This window comes from Rhinopithecus roxellana, chromosome 19 (assembly GCF_007565055.1).
Source record: "Rhinopithecus roxellana isolate Shanxi Qingling chromosome 19, ASM756505v1, whole genome shotgun sequence".
NCBI lineage: Eukaryota > Metazoa > Chordata > Mammalia > Primates > Cercopithecidae > Rhinopithecus > Rhinopithecus roxellana.
Window position 1 is genome coordinate 66041421 of NC_044567.1, and position 19819 is coordinate 66061239.

General features: G+C 52.4%; 1 protein-coding gene and 1 pseudogene across 1 annotated transcript in view; one reads left to right on the forward strand and one right to left on the reverse strand.

The window, feature by feature from the left end:
* LOC115894809 (TBC1 domain family member 28-like) overlaps positions 1-19819 on the reverse strand; it is a 44226-nt gene that overhangs the window by 612 nt on the left and 23795 nt on the right. Inside the window, exon 5 of the mRNA XM_030923298.1 lies at positions 1205-1287. Coding sequence (XP_030779158.1) covers positions 1205-1287 — 83 coding nt within the window. The remainder of the gene's footprint in view (positions 1-1204; positions 1288-19819) is intronic.
* Positions 11676-12071, forward strand: LOC104677914 (annotated as a pseudogene).

Sequence of the window (19819 nt, forward strand, 5' to 3'; positions counted from 1 at the left end):
TTCCCCCATCCTGCCCAGCCCAGAGACCATGACCCTCTCTCCAGCCACCCTGGCCTTCCTGTGACCCTCTTCCTGTCACCGCCTAGGCATGAGACCCCCAGGTGTCTCACTGGGCTTCCCAGCCTGCTGGGGAGAAGCCTGGGTTGACAAGGGTGACCAAGAGCCCTGCCAACAGTGGGGATGGCCCCACCACCCCGCCTCCAGCCAAAGCTGGCTCTCAGGGCAGTCAGCCTTCATCCCTCAGCTTCCTTCCAGCCACTGCAGCAGCCAGGACATGGGGTGCCTGGCTGTCCTACCTGCACTGACTCAGCACCCCCATCTACCCTGCACAGTGCTGACTGAGCCAGCGGGAACTAGAGTCTCTGGAGGGCCACGCAGAGCCTTGGGGACTGACCAAGTCCCCCCACTGAGGGGTCCCAGGTGTGCCACTGTTCCCTGCCCGCCCCATCTGTCATCCTCCCAAGGCTGTCAGCTCCACCCTGGGCTGGCTTGGTTCAGGTGCATCCCGGAAGTGGCAGGTCTCACGGGCTCACCCCACCCCTCTTCCCCCGACTCCTCCCTCTCTCAATCCTGTGAGTCCTGAGGGGCTGACTCCAGGCTGGGCTCCCCTTACCAGGCCCAGATCCCTTCCCAGCACCAATCCCAGGGCCTTCAGCTGCACACTCTGTTGCTCCCTGGCCTCATTGTGAGATGCCAAGGCCAGGCCCTCCCCTTCCTCTTCCCCAGCCTCCCACGGTCACAGCCATTGATGTCCCCATGCCCCTCCCTCCCTACAAGTATGCCTCAGCTGGGTCCCCTGAGCCCTCGGAGACCTGCTACACAATGGCCCTCCGGCCTGGCCAGGGGCCCCCTAGCCTGTGGTCACCACCCCCAGATATCAGGGCAGCCCCCAAGGGGACAGGGCCAGACCCACAGGCTGCCCCCTCTTCTCCTGCTGATGTGGAGACCTAAGTGCTGAGAGCTCAGGGGTCAGACCCAGCCCCCTCTCTGTCCCACTGGCTCTGCCGGGCTCCCTAGATGGGCCTCAAGGCTCTGCCCTAACCCTGACCACTGGCTGGACCTGCAGGAGAGGCAGGGAGGAGTTCTGATTCTGGAGAGGAGGTTGGCATGAGCCAGGGAGACATGTCCTGTCTCAGAGAGATCTTTCTAAAAACAAAACCTGTCCCTGAGGTGAGACCGATGTGTCAGGGGACGGAGGACTCACCATACAATTTCAAAGCGATCAGTGAATTTCCAGATGTCAACATGCTCATGCTCCATGTCCACTGGTGACCCAGCTCCGTGTCCCTATGACCCAGAGGGGGCCAGGGAGAGGGGGGCAAGGTGAGGCGCTTGCGGTCCTGAGGGCGTGGACAGCCTGTCCCGGCCCTGTGATCTTAGGGATCCCAGGAGCCTTTGACCAGGCACAGCAAGGGAGGAGAGGCCCCACCTCTCTTGAGGGAGCGGCCCTACCTGTACCTGCTCATACTTTTTTTTTTTTTTTTTTTTTTTTTTTTTTTTTTTTTTTTTTTGAGACGGAGTCTTGCTCTGTCGCCCAGGCTGGAGTGCAGTGGTCGGATCTCAGCTCACTGCAAGCTCCGCCTCCCGGGTTCATGCCATTCTCCTGTCTCAGCCTCCCGAGTAGCTGGGACTACAGGCGCCCGCCACCTCGCCCGGCTAGTTTTTTGTATTTTTTAGTAGAGACGGGGTTTCACCGTATTAGCCAGGATGGTCTTGATCTCCTGACCTCGTGATCCGCCCGTCTCGGCCTCCCAAAGTGCTGGGATTACAGGCTTGAGCCACCGCGCCCGGCCCCTGCTCATACTTTTAAATAATGTCCCCTCACCCATGCACAGGCAGGGTATCCATGACCTCATCCATCACCATCCCACAAGACCAAGTCATCCAATGGTTCTGCTGTACCCGAGTGCTCCAGACAACACCCAAACCACTCCTGCCACACCCCTAGACACCCTCCGGCCTGAGGAGCCCCATTCTACCACCTCTTCCAGGTGACAGGGGGCCAGACCCAGTGACCCCACTCCTTCCTCAGTCTCTGGAGTCCTTGCATCCCACCTGGAGTGGGCTCCTTCCTGAGGACTTGAGCACAGGGCAACCTGGAAAGAGAGGCCTATTGTCCACAAGTGCTCTTAGATCGATACACACCTGCCCTGGCAGGGCAAACGGTGTCCACCTGTCGAGTGTCAAGGGCTCACGATGAGCTATTCCAGGCACCTGGAGGCAGATGGGGTCAGGACTGGACATCTGTATAAGATCAGTCTCCATGAAGATGCCCAGTTTTCTGTAGGAAGCAAGATAACTGGTGACTGCTCTGTTCTACTCCAGTTCTCACACACTCTGGCCGGGGGAGACACACTCCCCCAGGACCCCATGTGTCCAGTGAGTCCCACAAGGATCATCAGTGACCACACCTGAAGTCTGAGTTGGTGAGACCTCCTCCCAGCTTAAGGCACAGAATTGGACTGAGAACTCCCGCCTCCCCACCACCCACAGGGGGTCCATTTTAGTGCTTCTTCCAGGGCCAGGCTCTGCCCCACTGAAGTCTGGAACCCCAGGGAGATTTGGAATCCAGGGCAGGGAGGCCGCAGAGGTCAGGGCTTGAGTCCAGCACTGCACAGGGCAGGGCTGAGAGCACATCCCAGGCTCACGTCTGGGTCCCTGGGCCAGTATCGGCTCCTCTGACCCTAGACAGCTCACTTGTCAAACGGGTGCATTTGGGGACAGCATCCACCCCACAGAGTTGCTGTGAGGATGCAGGAAACAACTGTCTACACAGTCAGTGCAGAATGGGCACCTGGTGAGTGCTCAGGGATGGCCCTCCTCGGCACCTGCCCAGAGGACAGCACTGTTCACCAGGTAGCAACTGTCCCACGTCAGCAGGGAGGGAACACAGCAGGTCACACTCACCTGAGTCTGCTGATCTAGCTGTGCCTCTCACGAAAACCTCCTCTACGCAGAACCAGACACCGCTGTGTGTCTTGTCTCCAAGAGCTCCAGACACAGAGAGGGCAGGCAGGTAGGCGGGAGGGTACGCAGCACCAGTGACATTGCGGAGTCATGGCACCCATTACAGAGGGCCTCTGCCTGGGTCAGCAGGGCCCGGAGTCAGTATCCTCCCGTCCCTGAAGTTACAACATGCGTGTGTGCAGCGTGTTTGTGCAGGTGAGCGTGCACATGTATGTGAGTGCACTAATGTGTGGATGCATGTGTCACTGCTCTGGCCAGGCCTGGCTGCCCAACTCATGTATGCACCCAGATCCTTGTCACTGTCACCAACCCCACCCCAGGACCCGTAGCTAGCATCAGAACATCTATGTGTCCTCCCCAATCGCAGACCTCCCCATCTGGGGCAGTCCTGGGGATGCAGATGGGGGATGGGTGGCTGATAGTTGAGGGCAGAGGGCGTGCCACTTCCTTAGCAGGGGACTCAGCTAGGGTGTAACGTGCTAGGTCTGCATGGCAGGGCCAGATTCCATACACCTCGTCACCTCCTCCTCCCAGTAACCCTCTGGGGTGCCATGACTTCTCCCTGCTACGGACAGAGGAAAGTGATTGATCTGCCAGAGACATGAAACTACATGATCCTTCTTTCCACAATAAACTGGAGGGTCAAAACAGGCAAGAGTAGGTCAAGGTCTTTTAAAAGCCATACCTGAAAGGTTTCCAATAACAGTTGATTTGGTGGTAACTCAGTCACACAAACAACCACAACAAAAGACACAACTATCAGAGATTTTCAGGATCGCCTCAAAAACACCATCTAACATTAGGGAGTTCAAAAAGGCATGAAGTTTCAGAAATTAAACTTTATTTAAACGTCATTTGTATAAAATGGTAATTTAACAGTATGAATAAATCCTAGAGCAGAAGACAGATTAGAGACCCTGGGGCACAACTGCTGAGTTTGGAAAATTTGGTGCTGTACCCTTTGAAGCTCCCTCGCCTGGTCCCCGCGCCCCTTGCCTGCCTGTTAAGAAGAGCCCGTCCCAGGGAGCAAATCAGGGGCAAATAGCCCAGAAGCCCAGTAGTGGAGAGACCATGCCTGGAAGAGGAGTCCACCTCTGGGAGTAGGAGGAGCTGCTGGAACACTTCCTCACAGGCTCCTTTTCCTGCTCTCAAGCACCTCCAGCTTGCAGATAGACAGCACCAGCACCAGCAGAGTGAAAAGGTCCCGATGCAGCAGGGCTGTGGCTCTGGTAAATAAAAGAGGCCTCTCTTTAGTGAGATAGAGGAACTCAGGCTGCACACCCTGGTCTCCGACACCAAGGCTCGCACCATGCCCAGGACTAGGGGCAGCGTGGGAGCTGCTGGCTGGGTCCTTGCTCACAATCTCCTCTCTGCCATGTCTACCTCCAGCTACGCTCTCAGCTCCAGGGCTGAAGCCAGTGGCTACAGCAGGTGGCATGAGGTCTGGCAGCTCCTTGCTTGGCTGGTCCTTGGCTGTACCGGTGCAGGGCCCGGAGGGCTCTGGAGCTACCTCTAGCTGCAGTGCTGCCTCTGGATGGGGCCCTCCCCATGCTGTGGGCTCTGGCTCCATAGCAGGCACTGGAAGTTCCTCTCTCTCTGCACGTGCGGCAAGAACTGAAAAAGGAAAAAGGGTCACTAACCAGCTTTTCTGTATCTGAGTCCCAGAGTTCAATCTCTGCTGACCAGACCCCCACTGACCAGACCCCTGAGCGGTGGTGCTCAGAGTCCCCTAGCAATAGCCCCTCTCAGTCCACAAACTCCTCCCTCCCCTCATCAGCACCCACAGGTGACTGAGAGTCTTCTCAGGGCTGGACCCCAACTCCAGGACACAGGGAGGGGCAGTTGGTCCCAGGCTCTGGGTGCCAAGCTTCATGTTTGCACCACAAGGTCCTCTGGACCCATCTCAAAGGAGGCAGTGATATGGCCTGGCACACCTGGACACACTGTGTGGGCCTATCCCTGAGCCACACAGCCAGAGGAACAGGAGGATGTTTGTCAACCCAGGCACCCCACTCTGCTGGGTCTCCCAGGGTCCTTCCCATGGAGGCCAGATCCAGAGACACAGCACAGACACCGCAGGGTGATCGGCCCAGAACCCTTGAGACTAGGCCAGGGATGACACAAGGACTGTCCCCAGACAGCCAGAAGACACTTTGCTAGTTTCTTGGTACTTCATTTCTCACCAGCTACCCTTCCCTCACCAGGAATCCCCCTCATGCAGAGTCAGTGAGGAGAGGAAGATGGTCACAGAATCCGTGGAAAGAAAGAAAGCAAAAGATGGTTGGGGAGAAGAGTGGGGAGTGTAGCGTTGTAACGGTCCTACACTATGCGGATTATTTGAGGGTTGGCTGTGATTAATTAAAGGTGTGTCTTGTACACAACCTTTACACACACACACACACAGAGAGAGTCTTGCTCCATCACTCGGGCTGAAGTGCAGTGGCCCAAACACAGCTCACTACAGGCTTGACTTCCCAGGCTCAAGCGATCCGCCCACCTCAGCCTCCTGAGTAGCTGGCACTGCACGTGTGGGACCCCATGCCTGGCTGCTTTTGAAATGATTTCTTGTAGAGACGGGATCTCACTGTGTTATCTAGGCTTATCTGGACCTCCTGCCCCCAAGCAATCCTCCATCCTCGGCCTCTCAAAGTGTTGGGATTACAGGCATGAGCCACCGCACTCGGCTTACACATGTTTTTAAGAGGCGTAAATACGAAGGTCAGTGTTGCCATGAAGTCAGGCAGGGGTTGGCAAACTATGGCCCACAATCCAGATGCAGCCCCACTCCTGTCGTGGTGAATAAAGGTTTATTGGAGTCACAGTTCCTCCCCTGTGTTCACTTCTTGTCTGTGACTGCTTTGGGGCTGCAGTGGCGGAGCTGAGTAATTGTTGAGTAGGTGCAACAAAGACCACAGGGTCCACGAAGCCCAAGATGCTTACTACCAGGTGCTTTTCAGAAAAATCTTGCTGAACTCTGGGGAGAGGGCCAGGTGGCAGCAGGGAGGCCATTGGGGAGGCTGGTATAGTAATCCAGGTGAAAAATGATGGGAGCTCAGATTAAAGCAGTCATGACAAATGGATGGAATCAGGATATGTTTTGGGGGTAGGACCAACAACACATGGATAAAATGGACAGTATTTAGGTATTTAGAGTTTCAGATTCTCTTTCTGCCAAAGGATCCCTCTCAAAAAAAATTATACAAAAGATCAATTAAAAAACTGACCAAAAAAACATGTCAACAAGATTATTAGTGTGATTGAAGCTGGGGTTGAGCCTGGGTACCTTGTGTTTTCAGCACCCCTAACACCCGGCTGTTCCAGAGGCACCCTACAGAGCCCCTTGGGTTCAGACGAGCAGAACTTGAAACTACAGATCGGAAGGAATAGAAATCTGCGCATCTTTCACACAAGCCATAACATTCTAAGCCGCATCTTTGCAGCACACTGACGTGGGGCTACTTCACGCACAGCCAGCAAGGGATTGCACCAGTGCTGGGATTTGTGTCCACCCTGTTATAAGAAGGCAGCTGCTTGCGTGAGGCATGGCGGTGAGGAAACAATGCCACCCGGATCTCACCATTGGCTGTGTGGACTGGCTGTACCATGGGCCAGACGCATGTCTTGGGCAGACACTTTTTAGATGCCAACTTGCCTGTAGACAAAGATGACGCAGAGGTGGCCTCGGGGAGGGCCTGTGTGATGAGTTGAATTTGTCCTCTGAAATTTCTGTGTTGATGTCCTTAGCCCTAGTGCCTGAGAATGTGATCGTATTTGGAGATAGCGCCTTATAGAAATAAGTTAAAATGAAAAATGAGGTCAGTAGGAGGTGCCCAATTCAATATGACTGATGTCCTTATAAAAGGGCAAATTTGGACACAGAGTCACGCATAGAGGGAAGACAAGGTGAAGAGACACAGAGCAGGCCACCTACACGCCAGGAGAGAGGCCTGGAACAGAGCCTTCCTGGACCGCCCTGGAAAGAGACCTACACTGCCGACACCTTGATCTTGGACCTACAGCCTCCAGGACTGCGAGATAGTGAGATTCTGTTGCTGAAGCTGCCTAGTCTGTGGTACTTTAAGGGAGCCCTAGCAAACCAATGCAGCCTGGTAGCCCACAGATGGTGAAAAGATGGAATGAGCGATGGAGACCCAGGCTTCCTGTCTACACCTCCCAAAGTGTGCTACAGGATCCTTTGCTGGGCGTAGGTTTGCAAGATAATTTTGGCGGGGTGCGGGGTGCAGGGTGCATAGTTTCAGTGTACATTATCATGTGTTTATCTTAGTGCGTAAATGCTTGTAAGAATAGTTAACCAACTTATGGTTTATATGCTATTCAAGATAGAGGTTTAAATGCTAATAAAAATGGATGCGAATGAAAACACCGTCCTGCTGTGGTCCAGAGAATCTCAATCTTTCTTTCAGAGAGACTTGCAGCTTTGAGCAGGAGCTGCCCTCTCCTTGCTGCCTACTGCACGCCCCCACAACACACACACATGCACACACACATACCTTTGCACACAGGTGGACACATGCATACTGTGCTTCATGCCCTCATTAAGGAGGCATGGAAGGGAATGTGTGTCTATTAGGAAATGAAGACGGCTCAAGCCCCTCGTTTCCTGGGTGTTTGCACAGTTGTCCTCTCTGCAGACCATTCTTTGGTCTCTTTCTCCTCTTAGTGAAAGGAGAAGCAGAGCCCCAGCGGGTACCCGGCTACTTTGGGCCCAAGCCAAGGTCACAAGCTTCCTCGGGAGCCTGATGAGACGCAGGCACCACTGGTCCTCCCAAACCGAGAGGGCAGCGTTCAGTGGAGCTGTGAGCCCAGGAAGGTCATAGACGGGACGACTCGGTTCATTAGACACAACCAAAATCCAGTGAGGAAAGGCAGTCACCAAAACTTTTATTCTTCAGGAGGAGGGGCTCTCGGGGGCTGTGAGCAGCAGGCACAAGGACTTTATTGCCCATGTGGTTAGGTGATGATCACCTACAAGTGCACTGGAAACTGGGACCCAGAGTGCCCCGACCTGCTCTCTCTCTTCCCTCTCTCCCTTTCTCCCTTTCTGCCTCTCTGCCTCTGTGGCTTCTCTGTCTCTCTTGTCATCTCTTGCCCCTTTCCCCATCTCTCTTTCTCTCTCTCTGCTCTCTCCATCCTCCTCTCCCTCCCAGCCTCCTCTGTTTCTCCCCCATCTCTCTCTACCCATCTTTCGCTTTCCATCTCTTTCTTCTCTCTCCCCATCTCTCTTCTCTCTTTCTCTCTCCCTCTTCCTCTCCCTCCTCACCCTCATTCGTGCTCCCTGGCACCCATCCTAGGCTGCTGCTAAGGCAATGCCAAGGTTGCTGTCCTGTCACAGTGTCCCCACCTCCAGCATCTACACATGAGAAGATGTTCAACATCATTAGTCATCAGGGAAATGCAAATCAAAACCACAATGAGATATCATTTTGCACTCATTAGGATGCTATTATCAAACAAATGGAAAATAGCCAGTGTTGGAGATGTGAAGGAACTGGAACCCTCACGCATTGCTCATGGGAATATATAATGCAGTGGCCCATGGAATGTATAATGTATAATGTGGAAAAGTTTGGCAGTTCCTCAAAAAGTCAACATGAAACTACCATATGACCCAGTAATTCCACTCCTAAGTAAACGTCCAAAACTCCTGATGGCAGGATTGCAAACAGGTACTTGAACTCAGGAATGCAAAACCAAACATCATATGTTCTCACTGATATGTGGGAGCTAAGCTATGAGGATGCAAAGGCATAAGAATAATACAATGGACACTGGGGACTTCAGGGGAAGAGTTGGGGGGGGCAAGGGATAAAAGACAACAAGTATGGTGCAGTGTATACTGCTCTGGTGATGAGTGCACCAAAATCTCAGAAATCACCACTAAAGAACTTACTCATGTAACCAAATACCACCTGTGCTCTAATAACTTATCAAAAAATAAAACACAATTTAAAAAAAAAAGATACTTGTGTCCCAACATTAAGAGCAGCATATTCATAATAGCCAAAAGGTAGAAACAGCCCAATTGTTCATCAACAGATGAATAAATGAGCAACATGTATTATATGTGCACTGGGGGATACTATTCAGTTGTTAAAATGAATGGAATACTTATACATCCTACAAATATGGATGAACTTTGAAGATTTGCAATTCAAATCTAATGAATAAACAGGGTTGAGCATAGTGGCTTATGCCTGTAATGCCAGGAGTTTGGGAGGCTGAGGTAGGAGGATCACTTACTTGAGCCTAGCAGTTTGAGATCAGCCTGGGCAACATAGCAAGACCCCATCTGTACAAAAAAATTGTTTAAATGCCGGGCCTCATGGTGTGGGCCTGTATCTCAGCCACTGGCAGGGCTGTGGAGGGAGTCTTGCTTGCGATCAGGAGGTTGAGGCTGCAGTGAGCTAGGATACCACCACTGCAACTCAACGTGGGGAAGACAGCAAGATTCCTCTCTAAACATAAAAATTATAAAAATAACACATAAAATGGCTCAGCACAGTGACTCACTCCTGTAATCCCAGCACTTTGGGAGGCCAAGGCGGGTGGATCACGAGGTCAAGAGATTGAGACCATCCTGGCCAACGTGGTGAAACTCTGTCTCTAGTAAAAAAACAAAAATTAGCTGGGTGTGGTGGCTCATGCCTGTAGTCCTACCTACTCAGGAGGCTCAGGCAGGAGAATCACTTGAACCCAGGAGGCAGAGATTGCAGTGAGCTGAGATCATGCCACTGCACTCCAGCCTGGCAACAGAGCAAGACTTCGTCTCAAAATAATGAAAACAAAAACAAGTAAGTGTGTGTCTGTGCCCATGCCTTTGAGCATGTGCATGTCAGCGTGCATAGCTGTGTGTTGTGTCTGTCTAAGTAGGCACATGTGCATGCATGTGAGTGTTGGATGCTGGAGCAGTCAGGGTTCAAGTCACTCACAGTCAGCACCCGCTCCTTACTTCCTCATGCCTGGTTCCTACAGGTCCCCCCAAGAAGCATGTAGGGCCCAAGCACCCCCTGCCACCTCTGAACCCCAAGCACAGGCATGAGAGGGTGAGTGTGGCCAACTACAGGGCCCAGGCTTGGAGGACCCTGGAGCCAAATCCTGGTGCACGTGCCACAACCGCCAGCCTGCCCTGGCCTGGCTCCTGGAAAACACTTGCCCTTGGCCAGCTGGAGAGCTGTTGACTTGGGACACAGCCCCACAGCAATCACCACTTTATCCCGCCCCCAAATACTTCCTAAGGCCATTTGTTGCTAGGAGACGGGCACAGGCAGCCTGCTCTGATGGCTTCCTAGACACAGTCTCCCAGGACAGGAAGCCCGTCTGGCCCCCTTCCTATGAGGTGGCTGGGGAGGCTGGTGGTGGGCATTGGGGATGAAGGATAGATTGGGGCAGTTTGGGCATGTTGGGGTGATCAGACTCAACACCAGTCTGTGGGGGCTACAAAGTCCGGCAGAATCAAAGAAATGAGAAATGACAAGAGAGAAAGTGGGACCTGGGGGCCAATGCTAGCATGGAGGCTGCGAAGGCCCCAAGCTCTGGGAGCCCACACTATTTACTGGTGCTCAAACAAAGAAACAAGTGGTGAGGATGTGGGGGTTTAAAGGAAGCAATGTATCCAGTGAATGAGCTACAGCTGTGATGTTGTAGCATTTTCTTTGAAACACTGGGCTACCTGAGATAATGGGAGTGCTAGAAGCAAGGAGCCAGCAAGTCTGGCAGACATGCAAGCCCTGCCTCGGCTTCTCTCCCAGCACTCAGCTTTTCTCCCAACAGGGCAGAATAAGCAGCAGAAAGTCTTATAGCCTTAAGACCAGAGGGGCCCCGGTGCCCCTTGGTCAGGATGCTGAGCCCAGAGAGGGCAAGATCCTGACTTGAGGTCACAGAACAGCAATCCCTGGCAGAACTAGCAATCCTTTTGGAGAAATTCAGAATGTATGGTCTCAGGAGTCATTCATTTACTCATGCATTCATTCAGCGATTACGTATTGAGCATCTACTATATGCCAGATCCACTTCTAGCCCAGCATACAGCAGTGAACAAGGCAAACCAATCCCCATCTCAAGGAGCTGATGCTCTGGTCACAGAGACAGACAACAAGTGAAGAAGATCACATCACATGATGCTAAAGGCTAGCAAATAAAATTACACCACATGGAAGGTTGGAGTCACTCTGTCCAAATGGTGGCCACTAGCCCCATGTGGCTATTTGAGTTTCAAGCAATTGGAGTAATTGAAAATGAAGAGTTTAGCAGCTGGGCGCAGTGGCTCATGCCTGTAATCCCAGCACTTTGGGAGGCCGAGGCAGGCAGATCACAAGGTCAGGAGATTGAGACCATCCTGGCTAATATGGTGAAACCCCATCTCTACTGAAAATACAGAAAAATTAGCCAGGCATGGTGGTGAGTGCATGTAATCCCAGTTACTTGGGAGGCCGGGACAAGAGAATGACGTGAACCCGGGAGGTGGAGCTTGCAGTGAGCCGAGATCACGCCACTGCACTCCAGCCTGGGCAACAGAGCGAGACTCTGTCTCAAAAAAAAAAAAAAAAAAAAGAGTTTAGCAGAGCTGCAGCTGTGCTTGGAGCTTGCAGGTGCCGTGTCACTGTCACCACTACCTCACTCCCATCCCCGCCGCAGCCAGGGGCAAGCTTAGTCACCCCGGGCAGTGTCCCTGCTGCGGCCCCGTGGCAATGGCCACCAAGATTGACAAACAGGCTTGCCGGGAGGCCTACAACCTGGCGCGAGACAACAGCTTGGCCGTCATCTGGGTGACTTTTAAATATGATGGCTCCGTCATCGTCTCTGTCCAGCAAGGAGCGTAATACCAGCACTTCATCCCACAGTGCACAGACAAGGTCTGGTTGCTTGCCTTCGTGTGCATCACCACAGGGGTTGCCATGAGCAGGAGGTCCAAGTTCACCCTCATCAGGTGGATCGGCGAAAACGTCAAGACCCCGGTGAAGGAGATTGTACAGGATTTCACTAAGGAGTTTGTGATCAGTGATCAGAAGGAGTTGGAGGGAAATTTAATGAAGGGTTAACTGAAGAAGACTGGGGGAGCCAATTACAATGCCCAGATGGAGTAATTCCAGCTTCCCCAATGCCTGTTGCTAAAGTCATCTCTCTGCTCCCCAGGGGAGGGGACCTCCAGCCTCAGCTACCAACCCACCAGTCCACCAGGGAGAAAAGAAGCCATGAGAGGCAGAACCCGCCACCCTGTGTCCACAGCCTCCACCTTCCTGCTTCCCTTAGAACACTGCTGTGTCCTATCTCATGAAGCTCATGGAATCACTTTCTTTGATTTTTTTTCTTTTCTCCCCCTCTCTTTTGTTCTAAAGAAAAATCATTTTAATGCAAGGTCCTGCCTGTTATCAGATCTGAGGTGCCTCCTGGCATTTCCCTTACATGGAATGAGGCTGCTTAGTGGGATCTGTGCAACCTCATGTTGCTTCTGGAGCCTGGATTTGTTTTGCCATCTCAGTTTTCTTGGCCCCCCCCCCCCCCCCCCCCACCTATTTACCATTGAGGGCAGCTGGGCCAGGAGCGGCACCTGGTGACTGCAGCTTTCATGAGCACACAAGTCCATTCCAGTAGTCAGGCCCAGACCTCCTGCAATCTGCCCCGGGCTCCCTCATCCCACCTTCATCCAGAGTTGCCTAAGTTGCATCCCCGGCAAAGGCAGGATTGCTCAGTGGTGAGAAGGTCAGGTCTAGCTCTGACCAAATAAGAGAGAAAATTTGCCTTAAAACTTACCTGGCAGGGTGGATCACCTGAGGTCAGGGGTTCGAGACCAGCCTGACCAATATGGTGAAACCCCGTCTCTACTAAAAATACAAAAATTAGCCAGACATGGTGACAGATGCCTGTAATCCCAGCTACTCAGGAGGCTGAGGCAGGAGTATCGCTAGAACCCAGAAGGCAGAGGTTGCAGTGAGCCAAGATTGCACCATTGCACTCCAGCCTGGGGGAGAGGGAGAGACTCTGAAAAAAAAAACAAAAACAACAACAACAAAAAAACTTGCCTGGCAGTGGCTTTGCTGCACGGTCTGAAACCACCCGTTCCCACCCTCTTGACTGAAATTTCCTCATGACACAGAGAAGGGCAAAGGTCTGAGCCCAGAGTTGATGGAGGGAGTATTTCAGGGTTCACTTCAGGGGCTCCCAAAGCAATGAAGGTGTTAGGGAGAGAAGCCCAGGGTGGGGACTGGGAATTTAAGGAGAGCTGGGAACTGATCACTTAGCTTCAGGAAGCTTCTGTGCAAGCAGCAAGGATGGCTCGCGTCAGAGTGCTACTCTACCTGTGGTGCTGGCTGTGAGCAAAGCCCTGGGTTCACAGCACCGCTAAAGCCCATGGCTTCAATCCTACACCTGCACCACACATTCAAAAGGATCGTATGTTTTTTGTTTGTTTTATTTTTGTTTTTGGCTTTGTTTTTTGAGACGGAGTTTCACTCTTGTTGCCCAGGCTGGAGTTCATTGGTACTATCTCGGCTCACCGCAACCTCCAGCTCCCGGGTTCAAGCCATTCTCCTGCCTCAGCCTTCTGAGTAGCTGGGATTACAGGCATGTGCCACCATGTCCAGCTAATTTTTGCATTTTTAGTAGAGACGGGGTTTCTCCATGTTGGTCAGGCTAGTCTCAAACTCCTGACCTCGTAATCTGCCCACCTCAGCTTCCCAAAGTGCTGAGATTACAGGCGTAAGCCACCACGCCTGGCCTGTTTTGTTTTTAAAGAAAGATGAGATTGTCTTTGTTCATGAGACCATTTTATATAGCTCTTTTTCTTTTATTCCTTGCTCATTTCATTTTGGAAAAGAAATCTGTACTGTATTGGGATTGTGAAGAACATCTCTGCACTCAAACAGTTTACAGAAAGAAATTCTGTTTTTCAAAAAAAAGAAGAAAATTAAGAGTTCAGTTCTTCCATCACAATAGCCACATTTCAGGGGCTCGTTAGCTGCACGGGGTGGCTGCTGTGTTTGATGGCGAACGGAGACCATTTCCATCACAGAAGGAACCACCAAACAGGGCTGGTGTGGGAGTGGACAGAGGGCTGGGGGCTCGATGGCCGAGGACAGCTCCATCTGGGCGGTCCTGCTAAGAAGGGGTGGCCACATGGTGACATACCAGGAGGAGGGAGCAGCAGGTACAATGTCAGCTAGATGGGGATGTGCTTGGTATGTTCAAGGGACAGAAAGGACAGAGGGATCGAGGGGAGAGGAGAGCGAGGTGGGGTTGGGAAGGTCAGCGGGGGCCTCTGGGGCCTGGGTAAGGAGTTTCTGCTTTACGTGGAGGGTGTCAGGAAGCCATGGGGGAGAGGGGTTAAGCAGGGGAGTGGCATGGTTTTAACAATATATGGAGAATGGATTTGTGGGGGTAAGAGTGGAAGGAAGGAGCCCTAGGGAGGAGGCTATTGTGTCACAGAGAGGAAGGTGATTGAGACCTGGGTGATACGAGGGGTGGGGAACAGCCATAGCCCAGGCCTCAGGGTTCTGGATCCAGCTGTGCCTGAAGTTGATCCCCCCTATCCGTCCTTCATCCTCTTGGTTACTGGGCACTGACTTGAACACCCCTCATTACTAGTATCCACCTATCCCCTCCCTTACAAAACCCCCGACTGTGTGTCCTCCTGTCCCTCTGCAGAGCACTCAGAAGGGACCTAGGCTTCCCTCAGTGCCCTGGGTCCAATTTCTTTTGCAGAACTTTTCCCCTCTGACTGCATCCCAGGTCTGCTAAGATAGCCCTGTCTAGTCACCTTGGGGTCCTGGGAAGATACCTTAGGCCACCTGGTGTTTCACTGACTTTCCCCACCAGGATGCTTTCCTGGAGCTGTGAGCAGGAAGCAGGAGGAACCAGCTGGCTCTGGGTCTGGGGGGCAGGGGCAACTAAAAGAGAAGGCTCAGCTTCAGTTGCTAAGTCCCCTGGAGGGACTTTGGTTTGTTTGTAGGAAGAACTTCCCCTCTATAAAAGGGCCGATGTCATCTTCGTGCATTCGTGCATTCGCAGTGGAGGGGATCCCCTAGGGCCCTAAGAATGCGGTGGAAAACCTGCTCCCTGTGACAGATCCTACCTGTGTCCACCCCATCCTGTCTGACTGCTTCGGCTCACTCTGTCTGTCCCCGCCAGTCTGGAGCCACACTGCCTTGCAACTCTGCGTCTTCTTCCAACTGCACGGCCTTCCCTGGGCCACTTCCCCTGCCTAGAAGGTTCTTTGCCCGTTGTTTCCATTTCTTCCAGGTCTTGGTTACATGGTCTTGGTTGGAGGACAGTGTCTCTGACTGACACCCCTGCACATGGGACCCTCTACCTGTGGCCTCCATGCTCAAAATGCATTCTCTCCTGCCTCAGGGTCTTTGCACTTGCCATGCCCCAACACAAGCTAGTCTTTCCAGGCCACCCCCTCCAAGTCACCTCCCCACTTCCCCAAACAGACTCCTCTGTCCTTGGCCTGCAGGGCAATTATAGTTGCCTTTGCATGTGGAGTTGGTTCTCACTACATCACGGCCCTGCCTGTAAGCTGGGGAATCCAGCCATTGAGGCGTGCTTGCCAAAAGAATGAACAAGCACTGTGATTCAGACAGGGTCCTGGGCCCACAGGTGTCCAGTGATTCAGTGATTCAGAAAGGGTCCTGGACCCACATGTGTGCCCCAACACAGTGTGTGATGTGTGCCCCAACACAGTGTGTGACCTGTGCCAGCTCCCCCTCTGCATCGCATCTCCTCTGTCCACTGTGGTGGTTGGTCCCCAAGATCCCCAAGGGCCCTGCTGGCCCTCACCTTTGAAGCTCTGGGACACAATTATCAAGGGAGACCCACTGCCTACACTCCCAGAGCTGAGAGCCCAAACAAGCTCTTAAATCAATCAGTGACATCACCTTCCAAGTGAAGAAAGCAGGACCTCTGGCCTAGACACAAGGACAAGGCAGAGGCGGCTGCAAACGCCCTTGAGCGAGCTGGTTAGGAAGGTCACTAGTTGCCTGGACCTGGAAGTTGAGGAACCCACAGAGAAAAGCAGGGAATCTCAGCTGGAAGATGGGGACATCAACCCAGACCCTTCTCTTTGAAACCTCAACCTGGTGAGGGAGAGTGGATACATCAATACTCCTTACACCACCAAAATCAACTCTGGCTAAGTCCAGCCAAGGCAAAGCAATCAAGGAACATGCTGGGAGGTTATAAGTTAGCTCACAGAACCAAAAGAAGAAGCCAAAAACCCCATACTAGAAAGGACTGGTTTGGATATGAAATTTAGATGGCTAAACTAATGCGAAGCCCTTGGATGAATGAATTCCCTCTGCTTCCATCCTCAAGTCACTGTACTCAAGATCCAAATTTCCTTAATATATAGAGAGTTCCTATAGTCAATAAGACAAATGAAACTGCAGCAGAAAAAATGAAATAGAAAAAATGTCCATGAGTGTAGACATGAACAGATAGTTCACAGAGCAGGAAGTAGAAATGGCCCTTGAGCTTATAGACAATGTTTAGCTTTATTTAAACCAGAGAAGTGTAAATGGAAACTATAGTTCAAGACCATTTTTCACTTATCACATTGGCAATTATCCAAAACTGTGATAACACTGTGTTGGCATGGGTGTGGGAGACAAGTTCTCTCATACATTACTGGCAGGAGTATAAACTGGTACAGCCACTATCAACATTTTTTTTTAATGCACATGCCTTTTGATCTGAAAACTTACTCCTAGAGATTTACAGGGACACTTGCAAATGTGCTGATGGCCCTAGTACAAGGATATTTATTGTGGTATGTTTTTCTTGTAATAACAAGATGGGAAGCAATCTAAATACCCATCAATAGAGGTTGGTGAGCTCTATAATAATGTAGCTATTCAGTGAACTCTGCAACTGTGAAAAAGAAGAATGACATAGCTTTACATACTGCAGCCTGGAATGATCTTCCAGATAGACTATCCCATGAAAAAGCATGGTGCATACATATTTGTGAAAGCCTCCATTTCTGGTCTCTGAATTCAGAACGCTCACCTTTGTCTTGTGTGGCTACTGTCCACTCTCCACCAGCAAGTCACAGAAATGTGACCCCTCGCACCTTCCCATGTGCCCCTTTCCTGGCCTGAATGGCCTTGGTTTCCAACTGTCCACACCTATGACTCTGCAGCAAGACTGTCATCAGGCTATTGGAGTCCCTTGGGCCCTTCTGCAGAGAGCTGGAAGTGTCCCCCTGCCACAGGATGGCCCTTCACTAATGACTGACACGTGTATCCTTAGCTCAGGCTGCGAAATGGAGATGTGACTCCACTCCACAGTCCCCCAAGGGACCTGCTTCTGTAGGATTTTGCGTGGGGCCACAGCCTTGCATGGCTTCTCCCCTCTCTGTCTGCTACCCCCTTTACCTTACCGCTTTCCTTGGGTGCCTGTCCTTCATCAGTCACTGCCATACAAATCAGGCTGTGCTTCTGGGGAACGTGATTAAGACAGCTGTTCCCTTACCCTGCTCCTTGCTTTTTGCAGGTAGGGTGTGCCTGCGTATACAAGTGTATGATGCAACGTGGGCACCGTGGTCCTTCCCGTTTCACAGGTGAGGGACCTAGAGCTCCATGGCTTGCCTTAGGTCCCAGGTAGGAAGTGGCAAGCGACTTTGAAGCCAGGTAGTCTGGCTCCAAGGCCAAACTCACATCCACTGTTGTATTGAAAATAACCTAGAGAAGGAAAGCTCCAAGTGCAAGAAAAATCTGCATTCTCAAAGCAGGCCAAGAGGGAAGATCATTTATTTTCCCAAAAAATTCTTTTCTGTGGTCTTCCCTTCATAAACACACATCCCACTGTCAGATGCAAATCCTGGAGCTAGAAATGGGGCATTCAAGGTAGGCAGAGCTCCTGGGAACAGCACGTCTGCAGAGATGGGAAGGGAACCTCCCACTGGTTTGGTTTCTCCATGGCTACGGGCAAAGCCTGCCTGCTCTGCATCCAGGGATCTTGGTCAGGTGTTGGAATCGGTGGGTGGATTTCCGGTACATTTGCACTGTGTCCTAGAGAGCCTCTATGCATTTCAACTCCAATTTGCCTTCACCATCTACCTGCAGCCCACAACCGCAGGACCCTGCCCCTGGCCCTGAATCTCCCGTGTCCTGGCGCCAAGCAGGTGAGTCAGCCCAGGAGGAGGAAGGGCTCCTGGACGCCAAGCCCATGCTGGGGAGCCCGGAAACAACTTTCCTATGCAAGGAGGTGCCCAAGCACCCCCTGAGGATCAAGCCTGAGCCCCCTCACCTCCCTGAAGTGTGGTGGAGGAAAGACAGACCGGAAAGAGGTGGCGGTCTTCACCCGCTGTGGTTGAGTTTCTCACTCATGCCACGTTTTACATAAGCTGGGACCATGTGCTTCAAGGCTAGAGGTCTTGCAGGGCTCAGGGCCTTAGAGGGGCCTGGATGACCAAAGGCTCCAAGGCTTAGGCCCTGGCTCTGCATGGGGAACCTTGGGAAGGTTGGAAGCCCACAGTCCCTACCGAGGAAGGAGCCATGGGCCAGATCTTTTGCACAAATCCCACCTGTGCTCCTTGACCGTCCCTCCCTACCAGGGCCACTGTGACCAGGCAGGCAGGAGCCTCCGTCCATTCATGGGACCAGCATCCTGCGAGGGTCCTGGCCTGAGTGAGCTGCTGCAGGGGACCCTCATGCTGAATAGTCGGCCACTTGGCACCCTTTTCTCTGTGGGGCAGGGATGACATTTGAGAGCCACCAAAGATGGGCAAGAAAAACAAAGGCAACCACAGAGGAAGCTGAAGGTAGAAGGAGATGCAGAGAAAGTGGGAGAAACTCAGCTATGCTTTGTGGGGGCCCTGCAGGGACATTGGCTCCTGAAGGGGTGAGAGACAGGGTCCCCTGAACCTTGACACTCTGTTCTCCTTGAGGCCTAGCCAGCCCTGTGGCTCCTTGGAGGAATCTGGGTGCCTCCTGTCCCGACTATCTGACAAGCCCCAGGTGAGAAGGCCTGAGTTCACCTGTGCTGCTACTTGTAACCTGATGGCCCTGGCACCCTCACGTATTTCAAATAGCTGCCCTTTCCACCTGTTTCCCAAATCTTCCACACCATCCAGAGGCTCATATTCAACCCCACAGCCTACAAGACAGCCAGGGGCCTTTGGCCACATGTACTGATGATGAGAATCGCTAGATTGTAAGCTGCAAAAGGGCCAGGACGGTGTTTTGTTCCCCGCTACCCCCTACACCTGAGGCCCAGCAAGGATTGCTGCTCGGATGAAGGAGAGGGAGTGTTCGTGTTGCTCTTTGCAGAAGCCACGGGAAGCCCTTCCTGCGCCTTCTCAGGTTTAGTTCTCAGACAGCCTCCCTTTCCAGATGAGGAAACAGAGGCTAAGAAAGGAGAATAAACTTTTCCAGAATCCGTGGTGAGGCTGGGATTTGAACCCCATCCTGTTGGACTCAACACTTCCTCTGAAAAGATGGGAAAAGGGAGCTGCCTACTTCTGGCTTCGGGAACTGGCAGAGAGGACCAGAGCTGGGCCAGATGTGTCACCTCCCGAGCTCTGCTGCACTGAAGGATTTCCAGGGTCCTCTTCCGCCATTTGGCTCTTTTCTTCTCTAGACTCTCCCACCTTCAAGGATTGGACTCCTTGCAGGGAGCACAGAGCAGAGAACAGAGGAGGCCCATCTGAGGAGAGTGTGCTGGAGCAGATGGGGCACACAGAGAGCCCCCAAACCTCAGCCTCACCTGGAGAGCGGATCCCTGCAAGCTGAGCCTCTGTGTGCCCAGAAGTGACATAGGCATTCAGGAAAGGGACTAAGGGAGGAAAGAAGGAGCCATTCCTCTTCCTAGGGGCGCCTGCCCTGGGTTCCTGAGG